The sequence below is a fragment of the Eutrema salsugineum genome, unplaced genomic scaffold, assembly GCF_000478725.1.
Source record: "Eutrema salsugineum unplaced genomic scaffold, Eutsalg1_0 scaffold_1, whole genome shotgun sequence".
NCBI lineage: Eukaryota > Viridiplantae > Streptophyta > Magnoliopsida > Brassicales > Brassicaceae > Eutrema > Eutrema salsugineum.
The window spans coordinates 19,840,602-19,857,476 of NW_006256909.1; the positions used below are offsets into that span (position 1 = coordinate 19,840,602).

General features: G+C 37.5%; 1 protein-coding gene across 1 annotated transcript; it reads right to left on the bottom strand.

Moving 5' to 3' along the window:
- Positions 1-6,827: 6,827 nt before the first annotated feature.
- LOC112082149 lies at positions 6,828-7,329 on the bottom strand. Its single transcript, XM_024149248.1, has 2 exons — positions 6,954-7,329; positions 6,828-6,835 (listed from the first exon to the last, which is right to left on the bottom strand). Exons 1-2 carry the CDS (start codon positions 7,327-7,329, stop codon positions 6,828-6,830), a joined length of 384 nt encoding a protein of 127 aa, XP_024005016.1.
- Positions 7,330-16,875: the final 9,546 nt, after the last annotated feature.

Here is a 16,875-nt window from a genome sequence, read left to right on the forward strand (position 1 = left end):
CACTTAAAAGGACAGCAAAATCTCAATAAAAGACATGGCCGATGGATCGAGTTCATTGAGACATTTCCTTATGTTATTAAGTACAAGAAAGGTAAAGAAAATGTAGTTGCCGATGCATTGTCACGAAGGTATGCTCTAATCACTACTCTTGATGCTAAGCTATTAGGCTTTGAACAACTTAAGCTTCTCTTTGCATCTGATTCTGACTTTAAAGAGAAATACCAGTCTTGTGAAATATTTGCTAAGGATCATTACTTTAGACAAGATGGATACCTCTTTTATGATAATCGTTTGTGCATTCCTAACTGTTCTATTCGAGATCTTTTAGTCAGGGAAGCACACGGAGGAGGTCTTAAGGGGCACTTTTGTGTAACAAAGACTTTGAAAATCATGCAAGACCACTTCTACTGGCCGCATATGAAAAGAGACGTAGAGAAGATTTGCGAATGATGTGTCTCTTGTAAACAAGCTAAGTCCAAAGTCAGGTCACACGGTTTGTATACTCCATTACCTATTCCCTCTCATCCTTGGATTGATATATCTATGGATTTTGTGCTTGGATTGCCTAGGACTAGGACTGGAAAGGATTCTATATTTGTTGTGGTAGACAGGTTTTCTAAAATGGCTCACTGATGATGCATCTCATATAGCTAGCTTGTTCTTTAAAGAAGTTGTGCGTCTGCATGGAATGCCTAAGACCATCGTATCTGATCGTGACACTAAGTTTCTTAGTTATTTTTGGAAAACATTGTGGTCTAAGTTAGGTACTAAGGTTCTTTTTTCTACTACTTGCCATCCACAAACTGACTATTCACTTTTCAGCAACTCTTTCGCGTGTGATAATAGTATGGGCAGACTGAAGTAGTTAATAAGACTTTATCAACATTGTTGCGTGTTCTGGTCAAAAAGAACCTTAAAAGTTGGGAAGATTGCTTGCCACATGTAGAATTTGCATATAATTATTCGATGCATTGTACTTCTAAGTTTTCTCCATTTCAAATTGTATATGGTTTTAGTCCTTTGTCTCCTTTGGATCTAACCCCCCTTCCTTTGAATGAAAGAAATAGTCTCGATGGAAAGAAGAAGGCAGAACTTCTTAAACAGATCCATGAGAAGGCTAAACTCAACATAGAAGAGAAGACCAAGCTCTATGCCAAGAAAGCAAATAAGAACCAGCAAGAGATGATTTTCGAAGTTGGCGATCAAGTTTGGGTTCATTTGAAGAAGGAACGATTTCCAGCAGAGACAAAATCCAAACTGATGCCAAGAATTGATGTACCTTTCACAATAACAAGAAGAATCAACAATAACGCTTATCAGCTTGATCTCCGAGGTAAGTATAATATCAGTTCTAGTTTTAATGTATCTGTTCTCGTTCTTTTTGTCGCAGTTGAACCAGATTTGAGGTCAAATCCTTTTTAAGAGGAGGGGGATGATGCGATCATGGACAGCCTAGAAGACTTGGAACTGGGAGCTAAAGAAGTTGGACTAGAAGAACAAGGAGAACCTGATATAGAAGAAGCTTTGGAGATGCCAGCCGGTCAAATAACTCGATCAAGGAGCAAGAAACTGAAGGAAGCTATCAGAGCTATGCTTAGATACAGTTGGAGACAAGCTAATTTCTTGAGCCAGGAGGGAGAAGTTGCTATACTAGCCGCAATGGTTTCTATACAGGCTCAAGATGATTAGTAAACGGGCATGTGACCGTTTGCACTCTTTTTCCCTCTCCTTTGGTTTTGTCCCAATGGGTTTTCCAAAGGGAGGTTTTTAATGAGACAAACGGCTCACATCATATCCCCCATTTGCTGATCCAACAAAGGCCCAACCCTAGATGACTCGGCCTGGAGAAGAAGAGTTTCTTTCGTGTTTCTTCCTTATTCAAACTTAGTCTTTATTGTCTTAGTTGTTTCCGAGACAAGTCTTGGCTGTCACAGACTTGTTCTTTTTCCTTGTAAACCCTTGTACGATCCTTGTTAGAATCATCTATCTTTCTATAAAAAAAAAGACTCTTTCTAAGTTAGATCATTTGTTCTTTGAACATCTTAGCTTGTGAGTGTGTTATATCTTTCAAGCAAACGATTCTTTGGTGTGTCATATCCATCGAATCCCCTGGTATATCAAAGGCCTTCCACATCCTTTGTGTGACCTATCATTCCCTTAATTTCAATTTTAAGTTCATACCCAAGTCGTTACCAAACTATGATATCTAGTGCTTAGAGTGAAGATCTAAAGGAGGAACTTATCAGGTTGGAACTAGGAATTCTTGTGAAGGCTGATGCTTTGATGAGTATTGCTAGTGTTTTATGAGTAATCTTGTCTACAATGCACTTCAGAATTAGCAACTAGGACAATGAGTTTTGAATTCTTTTAATGATTATCTCTCTCTTTGGAATATGAACTCCCAAACATTCAACCTCTCTATCTCATTTGTTCTAGTTTGCTTTGGAATATGTACTCCCAAACATTCAACCTCTCTATCTCATATCTAAGCATGTTTAGGATTGCATTTTTAGTCCATATATTGAGTCTCATGCATGCATATAGGAACTTTTATTAGATTTTGTCTTTGGTTATGAATTTCATTAGGTCCTAGAGTGTCCTGCATTTTTGGAGTGTTCTCAGGTGATTTGGAGTCATTTGGGAGCAAACTGGAGCTGAAACCACAGAGGAACTCCTCACCATTGAGCTTAAAGATGGGCAAGTGCTTTGGAGCTGAGATTACCTCTACAAGATTACCCGAGACGGAGGACCTGCAATGCAATTCAACCTATGGTGTCTTCACAAAAAAATCAAGAAGGTTGAGTCTAGTTTCCAGAATACTTGGAAACAGACGATTTGGAGTTGTTAGATGGGAGATATTGCAGACGAAAGAAGCACATGTTTTGCGGCCGATCAAGACCTATTCGATGCGGTTCAAAGAACCGGTAAGACGGTAGCCTTGCTCTCTCCGGATGCATATGGTCCGTTCACCAAAGTTGGATCTACTTGACGTGACTTTCTCCTGGAGCTGGAAAATTTAGTTCCGGATCGGTGAATGGAAAATTATGGAGGTTTAAGTGCGAAGTGATCCTTGTTTACACCAGTTGAGCACCGGGAAGATTGGGTCGAAGTAAGCTATATTCGGAGGGTTTCTTTCTTTGAATATGACACCGAGGTCTACACCAGGGTATTGCTGGCTGTAGTAAACCAAACCTTACACCAATCTTCTTCAGAACCACACCGACTAAGTTCATCCTGACAACGTTTTTTACACCGGAATGAACATCGCCCAAAAGCACTCCAGTGCAATTTCCTGTGATTCAAGACTCTTCTCCAGACCGAGCAACCTCATGGAGATGTGTTCATCGGTGAAACCTCAATCGCACTTTTCCCTGAACTTTGAGAATCACTATAAATACATTTTAGGGTTTTACCCTTTGGATCATCCTTTATACATTTAAGCTTTTTGCCTCTTTTGTGTTAAGACATACCTCTGTGAGAGAAATCTCCTTCCTTTCCTTAATCCAAAAGAGTTATTGAGTTTTTAATCATCAATCCATCTCTATCATTACATCTTCTATATTTCTTCATCAACTAATCATGTTTAACTTCTCTTCTTGCAAATGAAATAGAGTTAAATATGATTAGTGGGTGGTCACCTCATTAGGGTTCTAGATATGTAAGTTAGGGTGCTTAGGGGTTTGATTAAGGTTGTTTAGGGCTAGATTTATGCATCTTCTTCTTTCTTAGCTAATTTTAATGATGGGTTTCTGATAATCACTTAAACCAGATTTTAGGCATTTTCCATCCACAAGGTGTTTGATGAAATGCCTAAACCAGCTAAATCAAAAATCTATTGTTTGATTCACATGGGAATGTTTGTTTTAAGCATGGATGGTATATTGGGATTGATTTCTAATGAATTCCTTTCATTGTGTCTCTAATGATACTTAGGTATGAGCAATATTTGGTTTAGTTTTTTAATGCTTTAGAAAGATTAAGACTTCTTTGGAATCCTGAGCTGATTATATCATTTATCATCATTGTCATTAGTTCATTGGTTAGACCCTTATGCACCCTAGCCAACTATCATGTCTAGAGCTCTAAGTTTTATCATCTTATAGTCATCATCATCATCTGTTTTGCTTGCTTTGTTTGTCTTTAATCATTTTGTTAATCTTGTTTAGTTTCATTTCATCACTTGTCACAAAACTAACTCATTTTGTTTGCTTGGATTAAGACTGAATCCATACATTCTGGTATCTAGACATCACATATTGGATTTAATACCTCTTAGGCTACAACATCAAGGGGAGTTCAACCCACAAGAACTTGAAAAAGAACTTGTTTAAGATTTCTTGTTATCAACAATGATCAAACGATCTTACTTATATACAAACAAGTTTAACCTAGCTTTCCACATATTTAGGAAGATTACGCAACTAGAAAGATATGGAAATATTCACAAAGTATATACGACTAAATCCCAATAGACGGATATATGGATATATATATATATATATATATATATATATATATATATATATATATCCGTAATACCCCTCCTAAAGTTGGAGTGTGAAGATCAGAAAGCCCAACTTGGAGAGAAAATCTTCAAACTCCCTGCGCCCAATTTCCTTTGTAAAAATGTTAGCCAGTTGTGAATGCGTAGAAAACATGCCGAGTAGCAATAGTGCCGCGAAAATTTTTATCACAAATGAAATGACAATCATTCTCGACATGCTTAGTACACTCATGAAAGACCACATTAGCAGCCAAAGAAAGAGCTGACTTCTTGTCACAATGTAAAGGCATAGGAATCGAGAAGTGATGCAAGCTAGGGTTAGGGAGTCGCAGATTAAGTTCTAAATTTATAGAACCCTAGTATCCTGCAAGTGCACACTCGTGCGATGTAGTATTAAGGGTATCGCTCCACAAGGATTATGAGTTTTCAGTGCGAATCAATCAGGGACTTAAGACTAATAGAACAAAAAAATGCGGGTTTTGGTTTTGGTGTCACTAAATCTAAAATGCAAAACGAAATAGAAGGTTGTAAAACAATAGAAACTAGGCGCTGGGCTTAAGGGTATTCGCAGGGGTTCATGAACTGATCTAATGATAGACAAACAAATTGATAAAGATAATCAAATAGTAAGGTTCCCAAACTCAAATAGACACATTAGCCAACTCTCATCACCCTAATCAACTAATTACTCAAACTCGACAAGTAGCTTTCGTCGAATGAGATCATGCATTACTAACATAATTCATTTATGCTCATGATTCTCTATAGGTATCTTTCGTCTCCTATAGGGATTTCGCTTGTATTCCTTCTAGGTCAGGTAATTTGATACAATACTCTCGTGGCTCCAATTAAACCTAAGATCAGTTTCTAAGTGGCCAGCAAAGAAAACATGCATTTAGAACAAGAATGAACGAAGGAGTCCTAGAAGATGATAGATCCTAAATCTAACAATTCTTCGAATCAAAACATGAAATTTCATTTAAAAATCCCTTTATAACCCAACTAGGAAACTACTCAGACATAGCTTAATTCAACATCACAAAAGTATTTAAGGTTGCTGTAAATTGAAATAGAGAAAAGTAAAGAAAATAAAAAAAAGGTGAAGAAGGAAATCCGATGGTGCCCCTCTCGGTGGCTCCTCTTCGAAGGCAGCTGCTCTCTAAGACTCTTGGTGAAACTCGTCATAATTGGGAACATCCTCTTTTAGTAACCTAAAAGAGGTATACATAGTGTCTAGAGTCTTCAGGAATGTCTAGGGTTTGCAGGAATAATGACGGGAATGACTTCGGCTTTAAAATGAGCTTCTGAGGCTCCCCACGAGCATATCTGGTGATCTAACCATTGGATTTCTTTGATTCTAAGTGTATTGAAAATCTGATTGATTTTTATACCTTGTGTCCAAATTTGGGGATGATCGGACGGTGGAAAAGTCTTCATTTGTTGCCAAACTTCCGACGGCCGGAATTTATCCAAAATTTTATTTTTGCTCCAAAATACATTCCTTTTGTCCAAATATCCTGAAAACTCTTTTGAAACTTGAAAACATGGAAATCACTTAAAAACAGTTGAAAAATAATTTAGACCAACTGAATAAGATCTTAAAACCATCCATAGAAATTGTCAAAATATGGTGTTATCAAGAAGGTAATACCAAATGATGCCAACAAATTCTTGATCCATAGGAGCTCTTGTACCGTCAAAAATAATGCATGATATTCGGCTTCAGTACTTGAACGGTAAACGAGTTTCTGCTTCTGTATTTTCCAAGAGCTAGGAGAGCCACCTGATTGAATGAACTAACCTGTTCATGATTGTTTGGTTATGTGAAAATTAAATATCAAATTAGGTCCAAATAAAATGAGCTAGTATATCCTGTCAGAAAGAATCTCCATGGATAGAAATCATCTGGTGGGAGTTCGTAGTGCAGGTACTCTAATTACCGCCTAGTCTAGTTCTAAACCATAAAAGACCTAGCGTAAGGAAATAAAGTAGAAGGACACTGGTCGAAAATCATCATAGAAATGTTTCTTGTGTTCCTGTTTTGAAAACCTTTTGAAAAACTTTTTTTATGAAAAATCTTTAATGAAAAACAAACTCAAAACAAATAAATTTCGTTAGTAAAGGATGAAAATCCTCCCCTAGGCTTAAATCATACACGTCTCCAGTCTGAAAAATATATGAGAGGACGAGATATAAAAGGATTGAAATTTGAAATGTTTAGGTGTACTTACCTTGCAGTGTGCCGCTAGTGAGGTGTACGCAGCAGCAGTTATTCTATGTTTTCCGGTTTGTGATTTCTGTTCGTCTCTTATTCATTCTTTGCTTAAAAACCTGAAAAAAGGAACAAAAACAAATCAACAAAAATAGAAAATACAAATCAAAGGGAATAAATAAAATACCGAGTGGGTTGCCCTTAAAGTCACAAGCTTGACTTTGTTGTTGCACTAGCCTAGTGGATCCGTCAAGAGCATTTCTTCTCTTTCTTCTTCTTCTGCGAGGTATGGCTTAACACGCTGTCCATTCACGACGAACATATCTCCCTTTTTACCCCAACGAACAATGGCTCCATATGGTTTGACTTCCTTTATTGTAAAAGGTTCAGACCATCTTGATCGCAACTTTCCGGGAAAAAGCTTAAGCCGATAATTGAAAAGAAGCACTTTGTATTTAGGGACAAAAGTTCGATGTATGATCTTCATGTCATGATATGCCTTCGTTTTCTCCTTGTATATTTTGGAATTCTCATAGGCGTTGTGTCTGATTTCTTCTAACTCGTGCAATTGAAGCATTCTTCTTTCGTCAGCTGCCTTATGGTTCATGTTCATCTCCTTCACAGCCTATTCTGCTTTGTAATCGAGTTTCACAGGAAGATGACATGATTTTTCCTAAACAAGGTTGAACGGTTTGGTGCCTAAAGGTGTTTTGTATGCTTTTCGATAGGCCCAAAGTGCATTGTCGAGTTTTTCAGACCAATCCTTGGGATTAACGCTGGTTGTCTTTTGCAGAATCGACTTGATTTCTCTGTTAAAGATTTCCACTTGTCCACTAGTTTGAGGGTGATATAGAGATGCAACTTTATGTGTAACTCCATTATTTCTAAGAAATTTCTTGAAAACGTTGTTGATGAAATGGGATTCTCCATCGCTTATTATGATTCTAAGAATTCCGAAGCATGGAAATATGATCGATTTAAACAACTTCGTAACCACTTTTGCGTCATTAGTAGGACTGGCAACTGCTTCCACCCACTTGGAGACGTAATCAACGGCTACTACGATGTATTGATTACCAAAAGAAGTTGGAAAAGGTCTCATGAAATCAATCCCCCATACAACAAAAATTTTAACTTCGAGAATGAAGTTTTGAGGCATCTCATTTCACTTACTTATATTGCTCATTTGTTGGCATGAATCACAATGTGAGATGTAGGCTTGAGTATCCTTGAACATAGTAGGCCACCAGAAACCTGCTTGGAGGATCTTGGAAACGGTTTTATAGGTTGCAAAATGTCCTGTGTATGCTGAACTATGGCATCCAAATAATATTCCTTCCATTTCTTCTTCGGCTACACATCTTCTGAATAAACCATCAACACATCTCTTATAGAGATAAGGTTCATCCCAAAAATAGTGTCTAACTTCCTTCAAAAATTTCTTCTTTCTATAGCCAAAGAATTGTGGAGGTTCAATGTCTGTGATAACACCTGATTTTGACCACTTATGGATTGTTTTAACATCTTATGTGGGTGTATTAACTCTGTTTTCAATGGTTTTTAAATGATTTCTTTGTTTTCGAGTTTTAAAAGACTTTTCAGAAAACTTGGAGCAAAAGAGTGCATTTTGAAGCAAAAGAACAATTTTGGATAAATATGACCGTCAGATGTATGGCAAGCAATGAAGACCTTTCTCACCGTCGGATCATCACCAAAATCTGAAACAACATAGAGGAGGCAACCAGCTTTGTAATGCAATTGCTTTTGAGACAATCCAATGGTTAGATCTTCAGATATTCCCGATGCACTAAAAACAGAAAATGTAGTCTCGAAGGAGAGCATAAGCCGCGACTGCGGCCAGACCATGATTCCCCGCGGACAGGACCACCACGAACGCGGCCAGACATCATTGACGTCCCAAGATGACCTAATTCAATCCCAAGTTAAGCCCACCACTGATTCTTCAAACCCTAGATATTCCCGACGAATTAGAAGGCTATATATACTCGTTTTAGGTGATTCTAATGACCAAGCCGTGGAGAGAGAGCAGAGAAAAGAGCCAAACACCATCGGAGTTGCCTTCTTTGGGAGAAGAAGGAGTCACCGAGAGGATTCATCATCGATCTCCACCTTCGTCCACGTTCTTTGTTCTTTACCTTTCTCTTACACTACAAGAAACAGACGGATTTCCATCGATTTTTTATGTCGAAATAATGTCGACGTAAATTTACGACGGAGTTACGTCGAATTTACAAATAATGTATTTTTTCATTGTAAATTCAACGTAAATTTTTTCCGTCGTAATTTCGTCATGATATTACGGCGAATTTCCGACGAATTGACAACGAAGTATATTTTTGTCGTAAGTCTGACATAGATATTACATCGAGTTTACAAGGAAATGAATTTTGCACAATTTCGATGTAATATTTCAATGCAAATTTTTTGCTACCCAAACAAGAATTATATAAATACCCCCCACTTCTAACATAATTCTTCCAAAACAAAAAAAATAACTTACAAAGACACAATTTTTTGAATCTTTGAGTTTTTGAATATAATTTTGATGAGTTTTAATATACTTTGGTTTAGAAAACAAAACACAAAGTAAAATTAAAATGTCTATATACGATCTACGAAAGTGGATGTATTTGGAAAAATTTTCTTATTGACACAATGTGGAAGTATTTATTTAATAGAGAGTTTATGCCACGATACTTTATTTGGTATCAACTTATTTGGTATCAACATGGAGAGGGTTATGGTCAAAATAATAGTGGTCAGAATGCTGGCGGGGGGGGGAGGAGTGCTGGTAGTAGTAGTAATAATCATCAAGAGCATGGAGATTTTGAAGCATCAAATGGTTAACAAAGTAATGAGGATCAATTTGAGGGTCAAGATCATGATAGGATGCATGATATGGTTACTGATGCAATGTATGTTGATATTGTCGAGGAATCCAATGTAGATGCGAAACGTTTTTATGATATGTTAAACGCTGCAAAACAGCCTCTCTACGATGGATATAGAGAAGCGCAGTCTAAATTATCATTAGCAGCAAGGATGATGACAATTTGCCATTCCTCTTCAGAGAAGCCCTAAATGCGACCTGAAAGACCTTAGGACCTATAAATTCATTTATTAGCAGCCCAAAACGGGTGTGTGCTCCTGTAATGAGATTTTGAGCCACCAAACTTTTTTTTTCTAGGGTTAAGCGATGGACAAGGGGAGTCTTCCCTGGATCCATTGTTCTTTCTCTTGTTATATAATTAGCTTTTTTCTGTTTCATCTTATGCATTCTTTCATGTCTTTATAATTCCTTGCATCATGTCGATCTGTCCCAGAGAGTCAAGTTTCTAAAGAGTCATCGATATGCATACATGTTTAATTAGGATTTCTAAGTTTGTAAACCATATTCTGGATCTCATCTCTTCTAGGTTGTTCATACGGCATGAGAGTAGATTCATGACCTATTCTCTGAGCCTAGGACTGATCAGAGCCACGAGAGTGCTGTATCAGATCATCCATACGTAGCTTCAGAAGAACATAGTCACTACAGGAGTCGAAAGCTACCTGTAGAGAAGATGTGAGCAAACGAATTTAATAGTCAATGCATGATCTTATTCCTGGCATGAGAGCGAGAGTTAATTTTCAGATTTAAGTGATTAGTTATTAAGATGTCAAGAGTTTGTTAATCATACACATGTCTATTCCAGTTCCATGGGAATCCCAGAAACAGATGAAGATAAATCGCCCGGAGGCTAATTGGAAATGCTTTGACATCGATTCGAGTAAACCGGAAAAGTCTAAATCGCCCACTATGAGTCTAGAGTCTGTAGTTTGAGTCGAACACCCTTGAGATATTCTTTTTCTTAGTTTATCTTTTTCATATTGTTTATCCTCTTTCTCATGCTTTTATTACACATGGACTGTGTACTGAAGTGTGGGGAGGGGTTTTGTGTCTACATCACGTTTCTATGTCTTATTTTCTCTTTGCATCTGAGTCCCATTGATCATGCATGCCATCTGAATGCATAGATGTTCAAAAAAATTGAAAATTTTGAAAATTTTCACACAAAAAATGTTCATGTAGCTGCATTCACATGTTGGGATTCAGTATAGAGTTGCATGATCATATAGGTTTGCATCTTTTTCATGGGAGTAATGATAGATTTCTTTGAGTGAGCATCATTTTGAGATTTTAGTTCATGGCCTAGTTATTAGTTCTTTGATGCTTGCAAGTGATGAAATGTGTGGCATTATTTACACCTTGATTGAAGCAAGCTTTGAATTGAATTCAGCCTTAGTAAGTGGAACTTTTAACCTGACTTGGAATTATTATGTGATGCTTGCTCAGATGAACTTTTGGATACATATACATAATTGGGTTATCTTTTTCCTTTTTATCACTCTTGTTAACCCAAGTAGCCGATCTCCATCATTGAGACAATTTTCCCTGCCCTTAACTAAGCCATATTTGAAGCCTAAACACTCTAGTGAGCGATGTGAGGCCTTGTTTTGAATAAACTTGACAGAAAGTGTTGAGTTTAGAGCGACAAGTAGGCTGTCATGTAGATCTAGCTCTCCATCATGAGACTAGAGTAGGTTAGGAGGGGATCTTGGGGAATCAGTGAGTGGAAAAGAGAAAGATTGTGATGAGAACTAAGGGATGGAAAAGAAAGGAAAGTGGCTTGGGGTCTAGTGTTCAAAGAAAAGAAAGCTCTTGTGTTGAAAAGGAAAAGACTAGCCTCTAAGTGAAAAGAAAGAAAGAAAAGAAGCCAAAAAGGCTCAAGTGTATAAAGAGATAAGAATAGAGGCTAGAGAGTGCAAGTGAGGAAGAGCTATGTGTGAAGTTTAGAAACCAATGCCAGAGTTTGAAAATGAAAGTTGAATCCCCTGGTGAGAAAAAGAATGAGAATGAAAGTGGGAGGTGGGTTGAGAAGTAAATGAAAGCCTTGGAAAAAGGGTATCTTAGGTGTGCTCTTCATGACATTAGGGTTAAGGTGAAATATCAATCAGGGGCATTGGATAGATGGGAGTCTATTCTTGTATGAATTAGTTGCTTTTTATCCTTAGCCTTCTGTTAAAGTGTATTCCTTCATAGAGTGATCCCTTGAGATTAATTGAGCCCACATATGCTTTGAATGAGATCATCTTTGTCTCATAACATCATCCCTCAGCCAAACAAGTTCATTTGAATAAGCATCACTATGATCCACATGGTTACAACTTAATGAATGTTAAAAGGCGGGAAAAAGGCCGATTAGTAACTCAACACCATCATCTGGTACCAATAAATACCCAAACAATTTTGATAGGTTAATCAGTACCTGAACTTATTAAAATTGGTAAATACATACTTCAATAATGTTTTTTGGCTAATTAGTACATTGACTTTCTCTCTGTTAGTCAAACCCGTTAATTTGCAAACGGAATCCGACTCAGATGCCACGGTGGATGCTGTGTTCGAATGAAACCAATACGACGTCATTTAAAGTTAAAAATCAGGGGAAAAAGACAAAAACTACATCGTTTTAAATTTATTATACATTCAAAAAATCAAAATTGAAATTTTCGATTTGATTTTCCGAAAGCGTTTGAATCAAAATCAAAACCAAAATTGCAAAACCTAAACCTACCATGAATCTCCGAAGAAGCGTTAGCATTCGACGATGAAGTCATTCCGATTTGATTTCGAACACCACCCAAATCCTAACTATCGAGGTTTTTCTCCCACGAAAGAAGATATAGATGGTGTATATTTTTTTTTAATGGATAATAAATTAAAAATGACGTCGTTTTGTCTTTTTTTCCAGATTTTTAACCTTAAACGACGTCGTATTGGTTTCATTCGAATAGAGCATCCACGGCGGTATCCAAGTCGGATTCCGTTTGCAAGTTAACAGGTTTGACTAACAGACATAAAGTCAATGTACTTATTGGCCCCAAAAATATTGTTGAGGTATGTATTTACCGATTTTAATAAGTTCAGGTACTGATTAACCTATCAAAATTGTTTGGGTATTTATTGGTACCAGATGATGGTGTTGAGGTACTAATCGGCATTTTTCCCGTTAAAAGGCTGAACGATAAGAATGCTTGTGTAGGTCAGGGTTTGAACTTGTTGCATCTAAAGTATTCCTTGAATTACATCTCAGAACTAGTAACTAGGACCATGAGCTTGAATTCTTTTGGTGATCAACTCTCTCTCTTTAAAGAAATCTGAACTCCCAAACTCCAAACTTCTCTCTCATTTGTTTTAATTTGCTTGAGGGCAAGCAACAAATAAGTGTGGGGGAGTTGATATATGCATATCATTGCATGTTTATGATGCATTTTTAGTCCAAGAATAGAGTCTCATGCATGCATTTTAGATAGATTCATTGTGTTTTATCTTTGTTTTAGAGTTTTAAGACTTTGCATTAGGTCCAAGAGTGTCTTACATGTTTTGAGTGTTATTCAGGTGCTTTGGAGTTCATTGGGAGTGGAAAATACGGAACCAGGTGAAAAAATGGTGAAATTGGCATTTTGGAGTCTATCGGCAAAACCACATATCGCAGGCAGTTTTTCTCGGCTAAAAACCGTATTGCAGAAAGATTCTCTGGGCTAAAAACACATCCCGCGTGCATGATCCTCGACCAAAAATTTCCTGTGCCAATTCGCCTCAAAGATCGCGTTACTGGAAAGCCATCCCTTCCAATTCAGCTTCCGGGGTCTTCATCGAAAATCAAGCAAAATTGAGTCATGGTTCCAGAACAGTTGCAATCAATGTATTTGGAGCAGCGATCTGAAAGATATGGCTAATAGAAGACGAACCTGTCTCGCATCCATTCCGAACAGATCTGATACGCTTCGGAATGACCCAGAACAAAGTCTTTCCCTTCCAATCCAGTCTCCGGGGTCTTCATGAAGTTCTATACCTTGAGTATAGTTTCTAGAACAGTTGGCGTCAGGAGATTTGGAGCTGTTATCTAGAAGAAAACGCAAGCCGAATAAGCACAGGTCTAGAAGCAAATTTGGACCAGTGCAATGTGCCTCAAAGATCGGCTTGCCAGAAAGCCTTTCCGACCTCAGATGGCTGGTTGAGTCATCTATTATGTGAGATTTGTCTCGAGTCATTTGAGTCACTGCGCTAAGAGTTAATGTGAGCAAAAGGCGAGCATATCATTCCGGGTTCAAGAGAACTGTCTGGGTGCTAACTGTTTTCTTAGGCCTCGGTGTAACCCCTTGGCCTATTCCACACTGAGTCAGGCCTATACGAGTGTAATGATTAATACCTCGGCCTGACCCCTCGGTCACACTACCCCGAGACATCTCTTGTTCAGAATACTAGTCCCCAAAAGACTAAGTATAAGGCTGGGAGCATCAATGAAGTTTGATCTTGAATTTTACTAAATGTTACATTTGGCCTCGGCATGACCCCTCGACATCCACTACCCCGAGGCCCTGTACATGACCCCTCGACCTAACCCCTCGGCTTGGATACACCGAGCCATGTTTTGCAAGAATGAAATGCCAAAGGCCTTAGCCTAAACCCTCGGCATGAACACACTGAGGCATATGTCTTACGAATGAAATGCAAAACCCCTCGGTATGACCCCTCAGCATGCATGACCCCAAGGTCCTTTGTCATGACAAACCAGTTCACAAACAGCTTGCTCCATGGATTCACATGCCTTAGCCAAATCAAAGCCAAAGTTCATCATGTTCTTGAAAAGTTCATCAAGCTTCAACCCAGATTTGTGACCCCTCAGTGTGTGGCCTCAGTATGGATGATCTTCAACAAGGTGAGGCATGGCTCCAGCAACCCAAGAAGACCGGATCAGTACCCGGTTTGTCCCAGGTTGACCCGGTTCGGTTTACTTGTCTATAAATACTTTTTTGGGTAAAAACCCTAGACATCTTTCATTCCATTTTTATTCCTTTGCCTCTTATGTGAGAAACTCATTGTGCTAAGACATATCTTAATGTTTTAATCAATCTAAAGCTGTTTCTTAGCATTTGATCATCTTATCTTCTCATCTCACATCATTAATCATGATCAACATCACATATTTTAATATTAGTATTTAAATATTATTATTTATTTAATTGATAGGAGGAGGCAAATGGAGGAGAACTTCCTCCTATGACGGCTGTCTTCGAAGCTACTCATCGAAAGAAGGATGGATCATTTGTAGATGCTCATTCAGAGAAGGTCTACAACGATGCCGTGGAGAAGATCACCGAACAGCAAACTCATGTCACCCCTGACGGTACGATCCAAGTACTTTTGACCGTCCTCGAGCAAGATAAAATCTTCGAAGAGGTAATGTTTATTTATTTTTTACATTTAATTAACTTTATATGGTTTTGAATTATACAAAGTTTTAAAATTCATAATTTGTGGGTTGCTGCGAGGAAGAAGGGCCATATCTTAGGGATGGGCTCTACTAGAGACTGTCCAGTCGCCTCCACCACCGGAAGCCGGTTCTTTTGCTCCACGAATTAGAAGTCGTCCACGCAGAGATCACCAGCTTGCAGACTGAGCAAGTTGCACAAAAGGAGGAGATCTAGTCGTTCAACGTCCTCTTTGATATCAAAGCGGCGAGCATCCTAGACTTGGCGACCGCATTGAGAGAGAAGAACAACAATAACGGGGCACTTCTTCTGGTATGCGGACTGTTACCGATGGTAAGGCTTCTGGCAGTCTGACGGGGAACGGCGGTCAGACAGGTCATGGCGATCAGACGGATACCGGCGGTGAGACGCAAACGGGGGACGTCGATATTAGTCTCGACTATAACGATTATGATTTGAACCTGAATTAGATTTTGTAATTTTTTTGTAAATATTTTTAATTATAATAAATTAAAATTAATAATTTGAAATTCAAATAATATTTTAATTAATATTATGTTATTTTTATTTTTATTTTAAATTAATTCAAAATCGAATTTAAGAAAATATTATTTCAAATATTATTTCAATTTTGATGTAACTTTGATGTAAATTAACAACGATTTTACATCAAAACATTTACGACGTATATACATTAGAATTGTTTACGAAAATTTAGCATTGAATATTTACGACAAATTTACGTCGAAAAAATGTTCATTATTTCGATTTTATTTTTATCGGATAATTTTTGTAAATTCGATGTAAATTTACATCGCTTTAATGGAAATTTAGTGTTAAAATTACATTCGTCGTAATGACGATGTATATGTTTACGCTGATTTTACAAAGATCCTATATCGTCGAATTTACTACGATTCTGTATCGTCGATTTTACGTCGATTTCGAATTATCGTAACTGTTACGTTGATTTTATGATGATTTCGTTTTTAGGACGCTCGCTTTTTGACGAGATAAATTTCGTCGATAATTTGACGCAAATGCTATTTTATGTTGAATCTACATCGATTCTGTCTGATGTAAAAAGGTGGCTTTCTTGTAGTGTTATTCAATTACCATCAAACTACAATACATTTTTGATGTTCTTATACGCTATGATTGAGTAATTCATTTGTTAGGTTTTAAGGGATTTTTCAAAGGTATTTCATGGATTGATTTATAATTTGTTAGATTAGGGTTTATCTTTAGAGTTCTTCGTCCAAATTTGTGTTTCGTGTATGTGGCTTGGATCGACCATCTAGCTACCGGGACTAGGTTGATTTACTCACCGAAAGTGTTGTCAAATTGACTAACCTTATTTAGATGAGCAAATTCTCTTAGACGGCGTGAGTCGATCTAAAGTGTTTTGTGAAGTTTCGAACTAATTTGTCTAGACACTTATAGAATTAATGGGAGTTTAGTAAATCTGAGTGGATAGATTTGTGATTAATATTATGTGAGTAGGTTAGTTTTGGTTTAATTTCAAGAACATATCTATTGAACTCTATGTTTTATTATCTTGTTAGCTAGTCTATGATTCCTGGCGAATTCCCTAATATCCAATACCATCTTGTATTGATTTGATCTCACTATTTACTTGGTTTTAAGTTTATTAATTGTTATTTTCGTCCCTATTCACAACCCCCAAACAAACACCCATTCATCTTAACTCAATTCTCATCTCAAGTAAATTCGTATTGCAGTTACTTGATCTTTAGTGGATCAACCCCTAAGTACTAAAACGTACATCTGTGCGCTTGCAGAAAACTAGGGTTAGAAC